The sequence below is a fragment of the Grus americana genome, chromosome 14, assembly GCF_028858705.1.
Source record: "Grus americana isolate bGruAme1 chromosome 14, bGruAme1.mat, whole genome shotgun sequence".
Lineage (NCBI taxonomy): Eukaryota > Metazoa > Chordata > Aves > Gruiformes > Gruidae > Grus > Grus americana.
Genome location: NC_072865.1, coordinates 605269 through 624629, shown reverse-complemented (window position 1 = coordinate 624629; position 19361 = coordinate 605269). Strand labels below are relative to the sequence as shown.

The following is a 19361-nucleotide window of genomic DNA, read 5'->3' as shown; positions in this document are numbered from 1 at the left end:
CATTGGCGGTGCTCACTCAATTGATTTTTACACAAAATTTGCCTTCATGCACGAAGGATGGAAAAATGATCCCATTAATAATGAATAACAAAAACAAATGCAGGGAGGAAATCAATAGAAGCACATCTGATATCACAGGACCAGAGCGGGGGGAGCCCCAGATGTACAAAAGCACGTGTGGGAGGGGAAGGGGGGGGCAGGGGGTGAGGGCCGTGGGACAGGGCACGCGGGGACACCCAGCGCTGGTGGGTTTGGGGCTGTGGGGCGCGGGGCTTTGGGGTGGGGGGGCTGTGGGGGCGAGGCAGCAGCCTGCTGCTGCAGTGCAGCCGTGAACGGTTCACAGCCTGGCCGGAGCGTCTGTGCCTGCCCGTCGGGGCAGGGGTCGGCACCCACGTCCCGTGGGAGCTGCAGGGCCCCGCTGAGGGTCCCGGCTCCCGGCTGCTCCTGCAAACGGGGCGCAGAGCAGCTCACACGCCCTCGGGGTGGCACCAGGGGTGGGCGAAGGAGGCAGCTGCCGGCAGCGGAGCACAAGCCGGAGCTGGGGCCGTGGTTACTTCCCAGAGAAAACTGGTGACTTTCAGCTGCAAAAATCCTGACTTCCAGTCCTTTTTTCCTCCACACTTCCCCCCGCCAACGTTTCAGTTCTCCTGAGTTTGCAAGGAGGAGGTTCTCCCTCCGTGGACACGTGTCCGGTTTGGGATAAAACGTGTTTCTTAGGAAAGCAGTTTCTGCAGGAACTGACCTGTGCCCAGAGCCCAGCCGTTGCTCCGGGTCCCTGTGCGTGGGGCTGTGTTCCCATGGCTGGAGCCAGGACTGGCATCTGCACCCGAGAGATGCGGGACTTCGGGGCGATGTACCGCCACGGCGCTGGGGCCAGAGGACCGGGAGTCCCAGCACCCCGGCAGCCCAGCCCAGCCCAGCCCAGCCCAGGCCAGCCCAGCCAAGCCTGGCTCAGCGAGGGAGCAGTCAGAGCAGCTCCAGGACAGTCACCCGCCTTCGAGCAGGGGACGCTGAGAAGGGGGCTCTGGCTGGGCAGTGGCGGGTCCCCCCGCAGCCCCTGCCAGCCCATCGCCACCAGAACGAGCCCAGCGCTCCGCCCAGCACAGAGACCGGGCTGTCCCCTCCATCGGCCACCGGTGCAACCGGGCCAGCGCGGGGATGCTCAGAGCACGTGGCCGTAGGCTGCAGGAGGGCGTTCACGGCGAAGAGACAGGAGCTCTGCGGACACTCAGGCTCAAAAGAAAACGCCGCTTTACACCAATACAGAGCGGAAGGAATTCATTCCAGTCGTACAGCTTCACTGGTTATTTTCAGAACAGAATCTTTTAAAGCAATTAAGTGATTTTGTCTTTAATGACGCTAGTTGTGCTTTGCAGTTTGCCTGGAAATGTCATCAAGACATGGTTTAGACTTTGTTTCTTTAAGGAAATTCAGGATTATATAGGGAGATATGTGTCACAGCAGTTGCAATAGAATTTTATATGGAGGAGCAAAACAAAACGCAGAGGAAAAGGAAGCTCTTTGACTGTTTTTAAATCCAAAGAGAATTAAAAATGTACAATAATGCTACATAAATCTAGATCAGCTATTGTAAAATAGGACTGACATAAGCTAAACGTCTTCAACCTGCCTGGTGGAAATGATGCTCCTAAATGCAGAGTCTAAAGCAGAGCTGGTCTCAGAACTGCTGAACTCTCAGGCAGCGGCGTTTGTGGGTGCTCAGTCAGCTCGGCGCCTGACACTTGTTTGCACCGTACGGGGATCGGGAAAGCCAGCACTGGGGTCAGAGCAGGGACTCTTGGCCAGAGCGTGCTGCCGAAATGGAACAGGCTGTGTGGAAAACGACCTTTCTCTCATCTGCAGACCTGCTGCCTTTTCTGTCAAGGGCTTGCTGAGGATTAATGAAATGTTTCTGGGACAAAAACGTGATAGTAATAAATTCAGGAATAAGTAACAGTTATCTAGCGTCCTGTTGTGCCACAGCAGGATGAGCGAGGGTCTCCACAACCTTTAGGTATTGAGGGAATACCAAGTCGCTGGATGCTGAGGGCTGCGGGATCTGGACCCGCGCCGGGCAGCGCTGGGGCTGCGGCTGGACGCCTGGCTCCGACCCCCCCATCGGGGTTACTTCTTCCCTCAGTGCCTCTAGCCCCTGCCTTCGGGGTTTAAAGCATTACGTGTGCTCACTCTCCCCAGGTGCGCAAGAGGAACCGAATGCCGGCAGGAGCAGTGTCACCCAGCCCTTGCCGGCGGCTGCGTGGGGAGCCCGTGGGGGGCGAGGGGGGGGGCGGCCCTGCCAGCGCCCGGGCAGCATCCGGCGCTGCGCTGCTCCCGGGACCAGACCCCCAGCACCGCCTCCCACCCCGCCTGGTCTGCAGGGGCAGAGCCCGATCCTAACGTGGGTTGTTATTTATAAACGATTGAAGAGCGCGATATCTCTCCATTTACTCGCTGTCATAACAGAAAAGCTGGGAGGGAAACCAAGCCATCATCCACCCAAAGAGCAAAGCGTTTGGGTGGTGCGAGGGCACTAAATAATTCAGCGCCTATTTAAAAGTGCAGTGTTTTGTAATTTCAGCGGAACCATCTTGGTTTGACTCCCCACAGCCCCACACTTGAAGGAGATGCTCCCACCAGGCAGGTGAGCTGAGCTTCTCTTTCCAGGAGAGAAAGCGGCAGGGAGCAGGTGGGGAGGTTAATCACACTGTCAGCATTTACTTGCTTTTTAAACTTGCATGAGTTTGGAGATCAAAATGGAGAGGAGATGTAGGGCAGATGGATTTGCAGGGAAACCTTTGATTTTTCTCCTCCTGAGGCTGGTGTGTCTATCGCGTGCCTTCCGCGAGTTCGCCGGGGCCCTGGTTTGCAGAGGGCGAGCCCTGCCGCTGGATCCCCAAGGCACCGCGGATGTTGCCGGACGGAGGACGGTGGTACTGGGGACAAACCCCCCTCTGAGCGCTGCTCTGGCAGGGGCCGAGAGGCAGCGCCCTGGGCTGCCTGGGGCAGAAGCACCCCCCGGGGCTTGGCTCCGCTGAGAGCCGCCCCAGTGCCCCGGCACCCCCAAACTGGGGGGGCGCGACGGCGGCGGTGGGTGTGACAGCAGGGGCCACCTGGGAGGGACCCCCATCACCGTCGCCCTCAGAGCTGCCTTTGCCCGTGCAAGCGAGAGTCAGCATCCTCCTGACAGACTTCTGCCCACCGGTGTGCTCAAAAACTAAGGCGCTTCCCAGAACGAGAGGGGGGGGCACGAGCACCGCAGAGCCGGTTGCGACCCCGCTGTGCTGATCCCCCCCTGGGCAGTGTGGGAAGCTGCCGCACGACGGAGCCGCAGGAGGGCTCGGGGGCTGCTCTGGTGCCGCGGGAGGTGACCGCGCTCCTTGGTGTCCCCTGGCACAGACCCCTCGGCCTCACAGCGAGGGCTCCCACCAACTTCACGTTTGCGTCTCGAAGTCGCGTCCGAACAGCAGCTGGAGCCGTTCTTTGGGTGGAGGAACGGCGGGGAGGGCCGGCACGGGGAGCACTCGTCAGGGCCCGGCCTCCCAGCCAGCACCCGCGCCCCAGGACCCCCCCGGCAGCGTGCGGCCAGGCACTGCGGAGGCTTCGATGTCCCCGGGCTTTGCCTGTGTTACCGGTCTGGGAAGAAGAGACAAGGAAGGATCGTCGCTGATCGTGCTCTTCACGTGCGCAGCGAGCGGGGCCACGCGCGGGAGCTGCAGTATTTATGGCACGCAGAGAACATCCCTTTCATCTCCCGCGTCTGAAATCCTCCTCCAGAGCTACCTGCGGGACAGCGCTGCACAGAGCGCACCCAAATACGCTGCCTAATTCACACAGCAAAAACCACGTCAAAGGATGCTAGGTCTAGAAGACAAACCCACTAAAAAAATCGGGAAATGATTTGGGGAGAAGGATTAAGTTTTCAGGACCTCTGCAGGATGCATAGCTCAGGAAGCTTCACCTGAGCACCCCGTGGTCACCTGCCATTTGCCAGAGCCCAAGGTATTTTTGCAGGTGGCCTGGCAGACCTCTCCTGTGCCTGCAGGGTACTACCCCCCGCACGCCACCCGCGACTGGGCAGGCTCCGCCGCAGCATCCCGGAGCTTGCACCAGCACATCCCCGGGCCGGAGCCCGAGCCCCGCGTCTGCCGCGGTCAGCGCCGGCTCCCCCGGCCGTGGCGGTGCCTGCGGGAGGACCCCAAGGCCAAGGCGGCCAGCGGGTCTCCCACGGGCCCCGGTGCCGGTGCGGTGCTGGCCGTGCTGCCCGAGCCCGGGGGCTGAGCTGTCCCTGGGCTCCCCAGCCCGCTGTGCTGCTCTGACGGAGCCCGCGCTGCCGTGTTCCTTCAGCAGCGCCACAAGCAGGAACAAAGCGTGTCAAGGATCTGAGTCAGAGATGATAGTTAAAGTTTGATATGTCAGTTGTTTCAGAATACGTCTGTTTTTCCCCAAATGCCAAAACAGATTAGTCTACAAACGTCACCGCATTATGGCCCAAGTGCAGTTTTCTGCCTATAAAAAAAAAGTAAAACCCAGAGATCCTCCTTTAAGTGATGTAGTGAGAACATATAAAAGCATCCGAAAAACCATCTGAACTTCGGTTTATTGCTCGGTTGGTTTTACGCTCTGCGACTCCCCAACCGGCTGATGGCCGCGGCTTCGGGGACCCGCGAGGGGACAGACAGCACGCAGGCGCTCTTTTTGCAGCACGTATGCAGCCTGCTCCAGCCCCAACGGGAACGTGCCTCGCTGCCTGCAGGGAGGATCTCCTCCCGGCCTGCTCCTGTCTCGCCACCCTTCATCCCGCCATGTACGGCCCGCTCCTCCTCGGCTGGCCTCTCCTCCCGAAGCACCGCGTTCCTGCGGAGCAGAGGAACCCGCGTGGCTCTCCTTGGGGTAGCAACGGGACGGGAGGTTCAGGGACGGTGGTTCTGGGCGGGCAGCAAGGATGGGCTCCCTGGGATCCCTTTGCTGGAGGAGGAACCTCCGAGGCGGTTGCAAATGGGATGGAGATGGAGGGGGGAGCTGGGGCCCGTCTCCAAGGGAGCACCAGGGAGATGCTTCGCCCCAGTACTGGTGCTGCCAACAGGGTTGAAATGCCTCACAGCTCCAGAAGACTCTAGTTTAAAGACAGAAGGAAATATTTAGGAAAAAAATGATATTTCTTTAAATGCTAGACTTTTCAAAGAGAGATTTTGTGCTTTTTTTTAGTAGCTGGGGGGGGGGCAGTGAAGGGAACCTGAAATATTTTGTATAGAGCAAGTGTTTTCCTTGCCAGGGACACTGGGGTGGGAGGGGTCGTTTTCTTCCTCCTTTATTGAGGAAACCTGAAATATTGTAAACCTGGGGTCAGTCCGGGCCAACGCTGTTTGGAGGAGCAGAGTGGTGGCGATGCGCACAGCCCCTGTCCCCCTGCAAACGGGGCACGTGAGCCAGTCATGTAGTGTTAGCGGCTCCACGTTGCAGGCGGGTTGGATGCCACGTGCAGGCACATTAACATGGAAAACACATTAGCCCCCACCGAGGAAACCTGAGCAAATTGGCCGTGAGACGTGGTGTACCGGGATTTAACATCGATGCCGTTCCCTGGGACGCCACGGCGGAGCCCGAGGAGCGGGTTTGCTCCGATTCAGCGTGGTCCCGGGCAGCCAAATGAACACCGGATTGGGAGCATCCCTCTCGGATGGCACAGGTCCCGTCACCCTGCTGCAGCCCCCCCATGTCCCTGCGCTTCAGCCCCCAAGCAAGGGCTGCTGGGGGGGGCTGGGGGTGCCACGGCCCTGGGCCACTGCGGCTCCCACTCCACTGGCACCGCCAGCCACGTCCCCCCGGGTGCAGCCCCACGGACACCGTCCTGGCAGCTCTGTGACCCTCCCAAACCGCCGCGTGAGGGGGAGAGCACGTCTGCCTGTCCCTCGGCAGACAGCTTCTGTCCTAAAACCACCTCATTAAATATTAACCCCAGAGACGGAGCATCTCCGGTCTCTCCGGGAAAGAGGCCCATTTTCAGTTCTCCGTGGAAGATCTCCTTTCCCTCCTACCCCGTCACGCGTACTTGCCCAAGGCTGGCACGTGGCCACCCCAGCCCGTGTATCCCACCGGGAAGGGACGCAGAGCCCCGGCCGGGCTGTCCCCTTGGCCGACCCTGCGGCGATTCCCCACGGCCACCCCGACCCCTCTCTCCTGGGGCCACGCTGGTGCGGGGCTCCGTGGGGGCACTTGCGGGGCTGGGCAGCCCCTGGGCAGCCCCCTCTGCCAAACCGTGTTCGCACCATGTGCCCCGCACCCCGTGCTCTGAGGGGGGGAGCTGAGACAGCCCGGCGGAGAAGCCCCTGACAGCGCAGGCTGGAGAAGGGGCCCGGGAACAAGCAGAAGTCGTGGTCAGGAGCAGGAGGAGAAGAGTTTTGCAGGAGTGGAGAAGAACACCGGGCACCTCTGCGTCTGTGTGAGCCCCCACCCGTGCCAGCCAAGAGCCCGGGTCTGCGCCCCAGCACGGGGACAGAGCTGCTCGGCAGCGGGGGACACGCTCGGCTCTGCCGTGGGGACGCACTGGGGACCGCGCCCCTCGTGCCACCCCCCGGGCATCGCCTGACGGCGGCTCGTCCCATGGACCGTGTGGGTCCGGCGCGGCTGCGGCAGCGGGAGCAGCAGCAGAGGAAACGGGAGCGCAGCAGCGCCTAGGCGCATCAATAATGCATACAATGCCAGCAGCGACAAAGGGAGAGAGGGACCAGAAGCAGAGACCAGAACAGCACAGAGCTTTTTAATGGTCGTCTTCTATTAGTGTCAGCTGCGGGGCTGGTTTCAAGCAGGGGAGGTTTCCCCGGACACCCCCAGAATTTCGGGCCGGGGGCCGAGCGCGCCCTCCTCGGCGACGGCTGACGGTGGCCACGGGTCTCTCCGCTTTCCGAAGGACTCGCAGGGTGGGGTGGCACGGCCCGGGCATGGCCCCCCCCCAGCCAAGGAGCCGCAAGGGACCGTGGTGCTGCCACCAGCCAGCAGGGACGCTGGGCTCGGGTCCGTGGGTTGGGTTTGATCTATAAGCTCCCCGGGAGTGAAACCCTCCGCTCCGGCTGACTCCGGGCACCTCCACGGACCTCGTGCCCGTCTCTGCGGCCCTTTGCGTGACCGAGCTGTGCAGCCCCCTTCCCCCGTGTCAGGGGGGAGCTACAGACTCCCCCTGCGCAGACAAACCTGGATTTTGTCAGACAAACACAGGGAAAGCGTTCCCTGCCCAGGGCCCGCGTGCCCCGTGCTGGGCAGCAGCTGACGTGATGGGGGGGACACGGCTTGTTAAAATTTAGCAGCACCCACACCCACCCGCTCCCCCACGGCGCCCGGCCGGTGCCTCGCCGCGGCTGTCGGCTGTCGGCACGGGCTGGCTCCAGCCGCGCTGCCAAGCGGGAGCACAGCACACGCGGGGTGCTCATGGCCGATGGAGGGGCACAACGAGCCCACGGGGCAGGGGATGGCCAGGCCCACGGTTTCGCCCCCAACATCCACCCCCGGGCCCCATCACAGGGTTACCGAAGGGTTTAAACAGTGTTATCCCCTTTCAGGGCTGCAGACACAGAGGGGTGGGTGGTGAGCGGCGCGGTGCGGCACGGCGGGTACCACCACGGCAGCGTGCACACCGAGGGGCTGGACTCGCCATCGCTGCCTCCCCGGGCCTCCCTCAGACCGCTCCTTCCTCTGCATCTCCAAGGCAGAGCTTCCAAAACCCAATCGTTATTTGAACCTCACTGAAAACCACAACCATAAACTCTTTTCGCTGCCCTTAGTTTAGCAGTCAGACAATAGGAGAGGGTCGTTCCACAGACAGGTCCGCCGTGAAATGCAATTGGCCAGAGCGAAGCCAGTGACCGTTTTCATCATTGCTATTCTGTGTAAAAAAGTACACTGGGAGAAAACAAAGGATGTATTGGCAGAACAGGGAGGACTGGGTCCCAATCAGCACCACAGTCCAAGACCTTTCTGTTTATCTCACCCTCCGCAGCAAGCGTCCGCTGCGCACACGGCCGAGCCCGGGGGCCCCGCGGACCCCGCAGGGTGCAGGATGGGACCCCAGGGGATGGCTCGGACGGACACGGTGTGCGGGTGGCTGCTCCCTTCTCCCTCCCCGTGAGCTCCCAGCCCTGCCGCCTCAAGCTGATGCCGAACATAAAAACGACGCCTCGTTTGCCGACGGTGCCGGCCAAGGGCCGTGCTGCGGCCGCCTTGCCCACGGCTCTGTGAGAGCCGCTCTTTTCGGGGCCAAGCACCTTCAAGGGACGCCCAGGCCCAGCGCGTGGCCTCCCCCTTTGCCAAAGCCGTGCCGAGCCCGGCCGATCCCTGCGCCGGGTCCCTGCAGGGACCTTCCCTCGCGGGGACCTGCCCCCGGTCCCGAGCGCGGCTGCGGGCCGAGCGGGGAGCTGGAACAGCGAAGCCTCCCCCGCTCTGCCGCCCGGTGCCAGCCCGGGGCTGCCGCCCTCCGACACGGGACCTGGGGGTCTCCCCGGCAGATGCTGGCGCTGCAGCAGCCGAGAGGCCCTGCAGACAGCCCAGGGCAAAATTTTTAATTCAGCATCACACTTCAACCTGAAATCTGAAAAAAATTAAAAAAGAATGACAAGACGTCAGGGTCTCTGAGCCTGCACAACCAAGCGGCTAATCGTGGCCGTGCGGACCGGGGTGCCGGGCAGGGGCAGTGCCGGGGCGGTGCGGGGCACCTGCCCTTGCGGGAGCCCACCGCAGCTCCAGGGCTGCGACAGTCTCTGCCAGAGGAAACCGAAGGCAAGCGCTGAAAACCGGCTGGTGTCACCTAGCTGCAACGAGGAAGAAAAAGGCCACCCGCTTCGGAGCTGTGGAACCCGGGCAGATTGGAGAGGGCGTACCAAAACGTGATGTTTCAAGCGTCCTTCCCAGATGCCCGGCAGAGACGTTGGACCACGTAAGAAACGGTCCTTTAAAAACTACAGAGATCTAAACACTTGAAAAGGTTTACACTTTAAAATCTCCATGGAGAGCATTGTTTGTCGAGCAGCAGCAGCAGCTCTGCACCGTTCCGTGGCAGAGCGGGGCCGGCAGCTTCCGAGCGGCCTCGGAGCAACGAGCTGGGGGCAGGCAAGAGGGAACGCGGGCTGCTGCGGGCGCCCTGGCCGCGGAGTTCCCTGACAAACTGCCCGGGTGCCCAGCTGGCCTGAAAGACTTCCCGTGCGCACACCAGCAGATCCGGGACCGCTGCGCTCAGCTCCGGTCTGGGTTTCCCCCGGAGGGGTCTGTTCCCGACCGTGGCCGGTGGGGCCTTCCAGCCCCGAGAGCCGCCCTGCGCTCGCCGAGACGAACGAGCCGGCACCGCCGAGGGCCTGGGCTGCGGCGGCCTTGGTGCCGACCGGAGCGCGTCCGGGGGCCGCGGCACATCGGTCCCCTCTGGTATCTGCGCTCCTGGAGCCTACTCGGCTGTTCGTTAGTGAGGGTGTCCCTGCAAACAGCAAACTGCGTTGTTGGGATTCAGATTCTGAATGAAATCTAGGGGAATGCAGTGCAATAAACTGCACTGTCTCCAAAGCCACATCCTGCCGAACAGGTAGCCACCATCAAATTCGTCGAAATGGCTCGCATTTTGCCGCTCACGATGAATTGCTCTTGACAGCGCTGCAGTCCAAGAGTTACTGGCTGAAACGTTTCGAGAAAACAGCGGAGCAGGACGGGCGGCTGCGGCGCAGCAGCGCGGGGCTCTGCGTGGAACCGGGCCAGCTCTCCCCGAACACGGGAAAGGGCCTTGCAGATGCTCCTGTCTGCCAGCCTGTAATTAATAAATTATTGAGACAATCCTGAAGGAAGCAGATGAAAAAGGGGATGAAAGATGCCAGTGGAAGACAGACAGCCCCACTGTTTGGGGGGGGGATCTGAGCTATCGCATCCAAAACCTGTTTTAATCTCCTGCCGATCACTCGCGGCGCTGGCGAGGGGGGCCGGGGGGTGGCAGTGCCCGGCTCCGTCTCCTCTCCCCTCGCGCAGCCGAGACAGGCGCTTCGGCCCTCGCCGTTCGGGCAGAGCCAGCAGCGGTTGGGTCATCCCCAGCTCCTTCCCGCGGCTCCTCCTCGGCCCCCGAGCTGCTGCCGCCGGGGTTGGGGGCCGGCAGGGGCCGGGGTCACGCTGGGACGGAGCGGGGCACACACGCAGCCGGGGAGCCCCAGCCACCGCCGAGCTGTCAAAACCCTCACGGCAGCAACGACTTCAAGGAAAACGCATGAATAAAGAAACCGAGCAGCAAAATCAAAGCGTGTAAGAACCTCTAGCGCGGCACCATCAAGAGGTCCCTTAGTAATGCTGATTATCTTTATTATTTAATAAAAGACAGCTCTTTCTGACAGAAAGAGAGGAAGGGGAAAAGCGGGATCACAAAATCAAAGCAGGTGGAGATGGAAAGACGGGATGGCTCGGTGAGGCTCCCGCGTCCTCCCCACCGCAGGAGGGGTGGTGACGTCCCCCAGCACACAGCATGTGGCCTTGCGGGGGGGAAAGACCCGCTTCCCTGTTCTGGGTGGATTTTTCCTTTTGAAACGAGTAATTCAGCTGCAGGAGGCTTTTCAACAGAATATCGTGTATCTCATTACGGCTGAAACGTAACATCAGTGCCCCAGCTGAGCTCCCAGTGTCTGCAGCGGGCTATTGCGGGCTTTACCCAGAAATTGAGAGTTTGCTCAGTCCTCCCCCGACTACTCAGGGCAGGCGGGTGTTTCACAGGAACAGCCGTTCTCCCACGCGTGTCGAGTGTTTCAGTGACATGGGCCATACAGTAAATACGGCACCGGGTGTCTGAATTGAAAGCGCGTGTCCTTCGCTGACTGCGCGATTTCTCACGTACGTCACTCGGACACAACGAGCCCTCAGCTCCGTTACCTGCCGGCTCCCCAGCACCCCACGCGCGGGGCAGTGTGGGGCAGCGCGGTGTGGGGCGGGGCAGTGTGGGGCAGCGCGGTGTGGGGCAGGTGGGGCGGAGTGGGGCAGTGCGGTGTGGGGCGGGGTGGTGTGGGGCAGGGCGGTGTGGGGCAGCGCGGTGTGGGGCAGGTGGGGCGGAGTGGGGCAGTGCGGTGTGGGGCGGGGTGGTGTGGGGCAGGTGGGGCGGTGCGGTGTGGGGCAGGGCGGTGTGGGGCGGGGCGGTGTGGGGCAGGTGGGGCGGTGGGGCGGGGCGGTGTGGGGCAGCGCAGTGTGGGGCAGGTGGGGCGGTGGAGCGGTGCGGTGTGGGGCAGTGCGGTGTGGGGCGGGGCGGTGTGGGGCAGGTGGGGCGGTGGGGCGGGGCGGTGTGGGGCAGCGCAGTGTGGGGCAGGTGGGGCGGTGGAGCGGTGCGGTGTGGGGCAGTGCGGTGTGGGGCGGGGCGGTGTGGGGCAGCGCGGTGTGGGGCAGGTGGGGCGGTGTGGGGCGGGGCGGGGCGGTTGTACCGCGGGCACCGGCCGGGGCGGGGCTGGAGGCCCCCGCGCACCCCGCGCACCCCCCCCGGCAGACAGCGCCCCCGTGCGGCCGCGGGGCTCTGGGGCAGGGCCCGCGCAAGCTCCCTATTGGCCGCCGGCTCCCCGCTCCGTGCCCGCTCATTGGGTGCTGCCCGGTAACTTTGTTTCCTGGGCGGTTGCCCCACCCTTACGCCCCCGCCATTGGCTGCTGCTCGAACCCCGCCCCCGGTGGCGTAACGGGGCGGGACGCTTCCGATTTGGCTTTTCTGGTTGGAAGCGCGCAGCCGCCTGCGGGATGCGATTGGTGCCCGCGGTTCCGCCCGTTGATTGGATGCAGCTCCTGTCTCTTTTCCCCCTACGGCCTGTTCCGTCTTACGTGAGGTCAGTTCCGGTTCTCTCCCGGGTCACGCCTCACGTGACCCATGCCGCTTGCGGCGCGGGACGCCCACCCGCAGCCAATCCCGGCGCGCCTGGCTTCCCCCATTCAAAGTCGGCGGGCGCGGCGGCCAATCGCAGGGCGCGCCTGCCCCCGCGTGCGCTGACGGGCGTGGGGGGCGGCCAATGGGGCGCGGCGGGGCCTGGCCGGGGCGGCAGCGGCAGCGGCTGGGCTCGGCGGCGCTGCGAGGCGGCGATGGCGGAGCGGGGCGGCGGCGGCGCGGGGGCCGGTGGCGGCGAGGGGGAGGCGGCGGCGGAGCGGTACGGCAGCGAGCTCAGGTACCGCGCGGCGGCGGCGGGCGCGGGCTCTCGCGGGGGCGGCGGCCCGGCTCGGCTCGGCTCGGCCCGGCCCGGCCCGCCGCGGCCTTCCCGCAGCGCCGCCCGTGGGGCCCGGCCTGAGCCCGGCGGGCGGCCTCCAGCGGCGGCGGGGGAGCGGGCCTGGGCCTGGGCGCGGCCGGCGGGGCGGGGCGGGGCGGGCGGCCCGGCGGGAGCTGCTCTCGCCGCCTCCATTTTCTGTCCCCGCGTGCGGCCGGCGCTGGGCCGGGTCCCGGGCCCCCTGCCGCGGCTCCGCTCTCGGGCGTGGAGCTGGGCTGCCGGGGAGCGGCGGCGGGCGGGCGGGCGGGCGGGGTCCCCGTGTGATCTCCCGCGGGCGGCGGCTGCCCCTCGCCCCCCTCCGCGCCGCTCGCAGGCCAGGTCGGCAGGAGCAGGGGCTGCCCTGCGGTCCGGGTGCTGAGCTGCGTGCGTGTCGCCGTTCACCTTCTCATAACCTTTGTTTTTTTCAATTTTGAGTCATCATGCCAACATTGGTATTGCACTGGCACTAAATGGTGGGCAAAATTGTTTTCCTGAGAGCAGCAGAAGAGCGTTTGTTGGTTCCAAAGGTGAACGTTTTTTCCTATATATACACATTTACGAGGCTCCCCGTGTAGAGGGTTGGGTGGCACGGTGGGTTTAGCGCGACGGCCCAGAGTTCAAACCCCGCCGTAGGTCGCGAGCGTGAAGGATGTAGATCGTCCTGACAGATGCTTGCGCTACAGAATAACGAAAACCCGTGGCACGGTTGCCAGTCGTCGCTTGAGCAGCCTAGGATGTACGTGCAGGCAGGAGTCGGAGCTGCAGGTCGTGTTGAGGGAGCTTCGGCACATCTGGCTGTGGTTCTGCAGCGTCTGCCTGCCCTGATCCCAGCTGTAGGTTATTCGTTTCCACGAGTAAAAATTAACAGTTGAGGACTAATAAACCAGAATTGCGAAGGGGAAGAAACTATTGAAGTAGTTGCACGCTTAACTTTGTTTATTCAAACCTGGCGTTTTTTCCACACCCTTTCAATTTTTATTAGGGTTTTTCCCTGTTTGTTGTAAGAACTGATTTTCCTTACAGCTAAGCAGCAAACGGAAATAAACTCTGTTTCCCTTTGGCCTTATCCACAGAATGGCTCAGCAGCAAGCACTGAGGTTTCGTGGCCCGGCTCCCCCACCAAACGCAGTCATGAGAGGCCCACCGCCTCTCATGCGACCACCTCCACCTTTCGGTATGATGCGAGGTCCTCCTCCACCACCCCGCCCTCCTTTCGGACGTCCTCCGTTTGATCCAAACATGCCTCCGATGCCGCCTCCGGGAGGGATTCCTCCACCGATGGGACCTCCGCATTTACAGGTAAAGAATGGAAGAGTCTCTTGGTTTGTTGAGCTGGGATTTAGGGATTTTTCTTGTTTGTTTTCACGTGTGGAAATAATAAGAGGAGAGACATTAAAATGGAGTGAAAAAAATAGCAGGGCATGACAAAAACACGAGGCTCGTGCACGGTGTTGTAAAACTAATGCATACCTGTGGTATGTAAACGCAACTTCTGTTGAGCTGCTTGAGGCAATTCTAAATTAATCACTTATGCAGTTAGCATACACTTACCAGCAGAGCCTTTACTAAAACCTGACTTGGTGTCGGTGCCCTGTGGCCATGCAGAGCAGAGGATTCGGCTGTGCTCGGATTTCTGAACGCCTCGGAGCAGGCGCGTGGAGTACCCACCAGCCTCCTGGGGCTGGCTTGCTTCGGCCTGCGTTCGCTTAGCGAGGTAGTGACGGACGTGCGCAGAGACTGGCAGAGAAGGTGCAGCTGAATTCCACGCGGCCTCCAGCATGAGCCACGCCTGCCGTCACGGTGGTAGTTTGTTATTACTGATCACCAAGGGATTGGTTAGGTGGGCAGTAGCAATTCTGAGAAGTAGGTGTATCATCAGCGACGAGACGCGTTTTGTTTCAGCGCTGCGGTGCGTCATTAGTAATGCACCAGAAGCTGTCAACACACTGACAAAGGAAAACTTAACATTTGGAAAAAAACCTAAGAGTAGTCTCAGTATCTGACTGGGGCACCTGCAGGTGGCCCTTGTGCTGACATCAATTTTCTCTTGGCAGAGAGAGAGTGCTCTTTATCACAGAACCATAGACCAGTTTGGGTGGGCAGGGACCCCACAGCCCACCCAGTGCCACCCCTGCCATGGGCAGGGACACCCTCCACTAGCCCAGGTTGCCCAAAGCCCCATCCAACCTGGCCTTGAACCCTGCCAGGGAGCCAGGGGCAGCCACAGCTTCTCTGTTGCTGTGGTTTGGTTTTGTTTTTTTTAAACTTGCAGCATTCCTAGCACCTGCGGGGATAGCATGAGCCTGTTGGGCTCCAGTAAGGTAGATTTCTGTCTGTGTTCATGGTGATCTATGTTTGAGTTCTTTTGCCTGCTTTTGAGAGACTCAGACGGTTTGAAAGGTACAATATGTTTGTGAGTAAGAAATGTATTGTTTTAATAGTGTTGTAGGAGTACAGTGCTATTGGGGCGATGTAATTACTATGTGGGACTGCGGGCGGCCTGTAAGGAGGTGAATAGTACTGTGTGGTTTATAAATAACGGTTTAAATTCACTATTTGTAATGGAATAGTGAAAACTTTAGTGCTGTGAAATTTATTTTAAAATGTAGGTATGTGGGCAGGATGGAAAGAGAACATGCTGACATGGGTTGTTTCATGGTACTTTAGGCCCAGCTTTGCACATGGTTTTTGGCAGCAGGGCTATGGGAGCTTTTCTCCATGTTACTCCTAATGCAGATCGGTTCGCGTTGTAGCTCTGCAGACAGCTTTGTGTGAAATGGAGGGAGCGGTGTGAAAGGATGTAAAGAAGCAGTGAGAGCAGGAACAAGGATTTAAGCTGGACTTCGTCTGGCATAAACTGACATCAAATTGTAGTTTAATTTTGTGTGCCATCGTCATCCCGAATGCAAGATTTCAAGAAGAAACCAGCGCGTGTTTTCCGTAGCAGTTTTCTCCATCTTCTCGAACACAAAGCTTGTTGTTAGAACTTGGACTGCTCAGGGAGGTGTGAACTAGCTATTCATTTCATTGAAACATTCTCAGCTGAACAAAAGTCCTGTGGAATTAAAGACTGAAACAGTATTCGAGGGATGTAAACAGCCCCACTCACCTCGTTAAATGTCATCTTTTCTCTTCCTCCCGATCAGTACTAGGCGCCTTGTTCTATGGTGTGTTTTCATGCTCAGTTTATTTAAGACTTTTTCCACCTACTGCGCCTTTGTTCTGGTGCTTTAGGATCCCCTTTTCCCTCTTGGCATTGACACTGATGTGCCCATGCGCTGCCTTGGAGTCTCTGAAGCGATGAAGTGTGTCGGAGTGCGCAGCGGAACTCAAAACTGAGGGGAGAACGGACCTTGCTTCCTCCTTGCAGTTTCACAAATCAGCCGGAGTTAATTTGAAGCCCCAAGCCTGGTTGCTGATGTGTCCTTGGTTTATGTTTGATGTATCTCCTGAATGTGCTTCAGCTCTCGGCTGTTACATCATAGCTGTTTTATCGTGCCATGCAGCAAGCGTGTCTTCTACAACTCATTACCATACATGTCTAAATTTTAATAATACGCCAGGCACGTCTAAATTTTTCACGCCATGTCAGCGCTGTGCGCTGCTTTGCACCGAATGTTTGGGTTTTAGCTTCTCGTCCTGCTCGTGGTGCAAGGGGAGACAGGACGCTGAGAGGTCCTGTGGAGGAAGCGGAGGAGAGCGTGTGCCTCGAGTGGAGCTGGAGGGCGTTCTGGATCCCCTGGCTGTGCGTCTGGCATCCCCTCCTCCTTCCCACGACTGCCCTGGAACAGCCTAACCCCTTTTTGGGGGGAAAGCAGCAAGAGCAGGCAAAAAGTGAGCTCTACCGGATTCAGTTTACGGATTGTAGAGCAGTAAAGAGTAAGATCATCTCGTGGCCAGATGGAGGAGCTGTGGAGGCAAAATAAGGAAGGAAAGGCTATAGTTACCTTCATGGCCTTTTCTGTTGTTTCTGTGACGCTGGATTTCCTGCACACACCCTGCCTTCAGCAGAGCCCTAGTGTCACCGCACCAGTGCGCGTTTCACTCCCGGGCCTGTCAGCTGTGAGCGCAGAGCCAGAAGGTTCTACCAGTGAGCTGTCTCGGGACTGCCTTCGTGAAGAGGAAACCTTTTGCATCACAAGTTCAATTAGGACTGGAGTGATGGAGTTAATTAGGTCAGTTGTAGGTGTATGCAGAATAAGTTGAAGAACTTGGTGGATTTTGTCGACTGTCTTTTTTGTAGGGAAGTATTCGCTGTACTTGTTTGTTTGCACTGTTCTGAAATTTCCTGTGCGTAACAAGTAGAATAAAAGAACTTAATGTACCTTGAATTAGAAAGCAGGTGTTCAGGCTTTCAGGTAACAGTGGTGTGCAGGGCAGTTCTGGATTTCTTATGGTGATGCAGTAATGAAAATGTAATAATTTTTTTAATTTTATTTTTTTGAATTAACACTAGTTAGAATTTTAGTTAATGGGAAATCAAGAAGTAGAATGGATTGTCATGAATTCCGCTGCTTTGCTATGCTAATAAATTGGATGCTTGGTGGTTTTTTTTTTTTTCATTGCTTCACTGGGAAGGTCATTGTGTAACTGTTTAGTGGTATATTCGATTCACAGCTGGGCATGACCGGCAGTTATTCAGGAACAGTTCTTCCATTCTTTCTCTTTCTTGCACTGGGATGTGTTTGATTTTTCTGGAGAGGAGTGTTCTCTCACTCCACTTCTTTTCATGCCACTTTTTTCTGATACTTTGCATTTATGTTAGCATCTCAGAAGTGAAATGCTTACTGCAGCTGTTCTGCTGTGGGTGGTGGCTTGTCCGGAAGCGCATTAGGTGGTTAAAGATGCTCTCGAGACTGGTGGAGTTAACCTTACTATAGTTGTACTGTCTGTTGGTGCTATAAAAAAGGAAAACTCTGCTTGAAAATCGTATTATTGTTGTTGTTGTTGTTATCATAATCATCATTATTATTGTTATTATATGCCTTTAGAGACCACCATTTATGCCTCCTCCCATGGGTAGCATGCCACCACCTCCTGGTATGATGTTCCCTCCAGGAATGCCGCCTGTCACTGCCCCTGGAACACCAGCAATGCCCCCAGCTGAAGAGATATGGGTAGAAAACAAAACTCCAGATGGCAAGGTAAGAAACAACCAGGTAACGGGCGTTTACCGCTCTTGGGAGCGTGTTGTCATACGCAGTCTTGTGCTGTGGTGCAATCCTGTGCTGTCGTCTGCCCTCTTACCAATTATTTTTAAAACAGGAGGAACTGGACCATTTATAAATGCTCCTCCTCCAGATACGCAGTTGTTTGATGGTGACATTCTTAAATCGTAGGTCTATTTCTATAACGCGCGTACACGTGAGTCAGCGTGGACTAAGCCAGATGGGGTCAAAGTCATTCAGCAGTCGGAGCTGACGCCAATGCTGGCTGCGCAAGCCCAGGCCCAGGCGCAAGCCCAGGCCCAGGCAGTTGGTGGCTCCACACCGACCACCAGTAGTCCTGCGTCTGCAGCGTCTCCGTCCACGTCCTCGAGTACTCAGTCTTCCACAACCTCTACCACAACCACAGCCACTTCGGTTTCACAGACGATTTCCAGTGAGTAACTGAGGGTTTCTCAAGCTCTGCGATGGTGGGGAACAGATGGTGGGGATGCGGCTTTGGGAATTACTGCAGCAAAAACTTGGTGTCCAGGAGGAAGTTGTTTCAACATAAAACAGAGTATGAGTTTGAAGTACAGTATTTAATCCAGAAGAACCTTGCATGTGAACCTTCCCCCCCCACCCCCCAAATTTGAGTGAGTTACTTCAGGAGAGTAACACTGGAGCAGTGTGCAACCCTTTTTCTTTAGGTCTTTGAATAGTTTCCTTCTGCTGTTACCACATCATCTCAAAGCTATTATGCGCCCATTTCCTTTTGACTATAGATAAAGCTAAATTGTTTCTGAAAGTATCTCACAAGAAAAGTTAATCTGAAATAGGAGTTATAGTTGTAGCAATTTCCTCTTTGTTTCCAAAATGGCATCTGTTGCTTCGAGAGGCTGGGTCTTTGCTGCTCCTGGGCTGCGGAGAACCGGTTGACTGCAGAATAGAGCTGCTTCTGGTGTATTGCTTTTATTAGAGTTACTCTTCTGACTAAGCCTCGTAAGTTCCCGCTTGCTAGAGTTGCACAAAAGAGGAAAAAGAAAGTCCTTAGAGCCGCTGTTGTTCACTCATGACCTTTGAATAATAGTCTGAAGATTACTGCTGTTTACGTGGGCCCGAGCCTTTGCTTTTAAGGGTTTTCCAACTGGGGGAATCTCAGAAGGAAAGGGGGCTGAATTTAGGCAACATGCACATAATGGATGTTAATACACAGTAACTGCATATGATATAAATTGTATGATGTATGCTGTACTTTGGCATATATATGCTAACAAAGTGCCTCTAGTGCAGAGCATCTCTGTAGACGTGTATCTTGCGTACTGTTTGCACACGAGCGTGTTGCCAGCAGACAACGAGTAAGATCACCTAGCACGAACGAAGCAAGGTACGCTTGTTAGGAAGAGTTTGGTTAGCGTCACTGTCTACGTGCAGGGCCACTGAGAGCACGTTCCTGCTCATCAGGAATCCTCTTGTTTGACAGTCTTGATCATTGTAGCTGCGCTGGCAAAAATGTGTGCACTGCGTCAGGCCAAAGAGTGTGCAGATGAGCGGTAGTGTGTAGTTGCATCCCTGGAATTATTTCATCTTTTTTCCTGTAACAGGTGAGACAAGTCAAGCCTAACTCACCATTTAACCCAAACTGTAGAGATCTGTGTATGAAAGGGAGTCAAAGTTGGGTTACCCTCAAATTATGCTTTCAGTAAACACTGGAGGGAAGACAGATGGTTAGCGTAGCAAATAATGTGTATCGCTCAAAGCATTTTAGGGCTTTTATTTAACTTGAAAGGTAATGTAGTACTGTGTTCAGCTGCTTTGTTGAATTATGGTCTACTCTAACCATTTTGCTGAGTAGCAAGAATCAGGTAGGAGGTGAATGTTAGCTTTGGGCCTAAAGCCAGGCTTTTGAGAACTGACCCTGCGTCTGGAATAGCACTTCGTGCACCTTCTCTGAAACAAAATTTCCTAATACCAAATGCTGAGAGTCTGTTCCACTTCTACC

At 57.9% G+C, this 19361-nt stretch overlaps 1 protein-coding gene across 7 annotated transcripts in view; it reads left to right on the top strand.

Annotated features, from left to right (window-relative positions):
* Positions 1-12000: 12000 nt before the first annotated feature.
* Positions 12001-19361, top strand: part of TCERG1 (transcription elongation regulator 1) — a 34527-nt gene continuing 27166 nt past the window's right edge. For 5 of the 7 annotated variants that reach the window (XM_054841722.1, XM_054841721.1, XM_054841719.1 and 2 more), the window contains exons 1-4: positions 12009-12140; positions 13289-13514; positions 17207-17359; positions 17555-17816. In XM_054841722.1, the coding sequence (XP_054697697.1) occupies positions 12058-12140; positions 13289-13514; positions 17207-17359; positions 17555-17816 (724 nt within the window). In that variant the 5' untranslated portion in view covers positions 12009-12057. Of the gene's footprint in view, positions 12141-12650; positions 12743-13288; positions 13515-17206; positions 17360-17554; positions 17817-19361 lie in introns of all 7 variants that reach the window. The other 2 variants (XM_054841720.1, XM_054841718.1) reach the window with 2 other exon arrangements.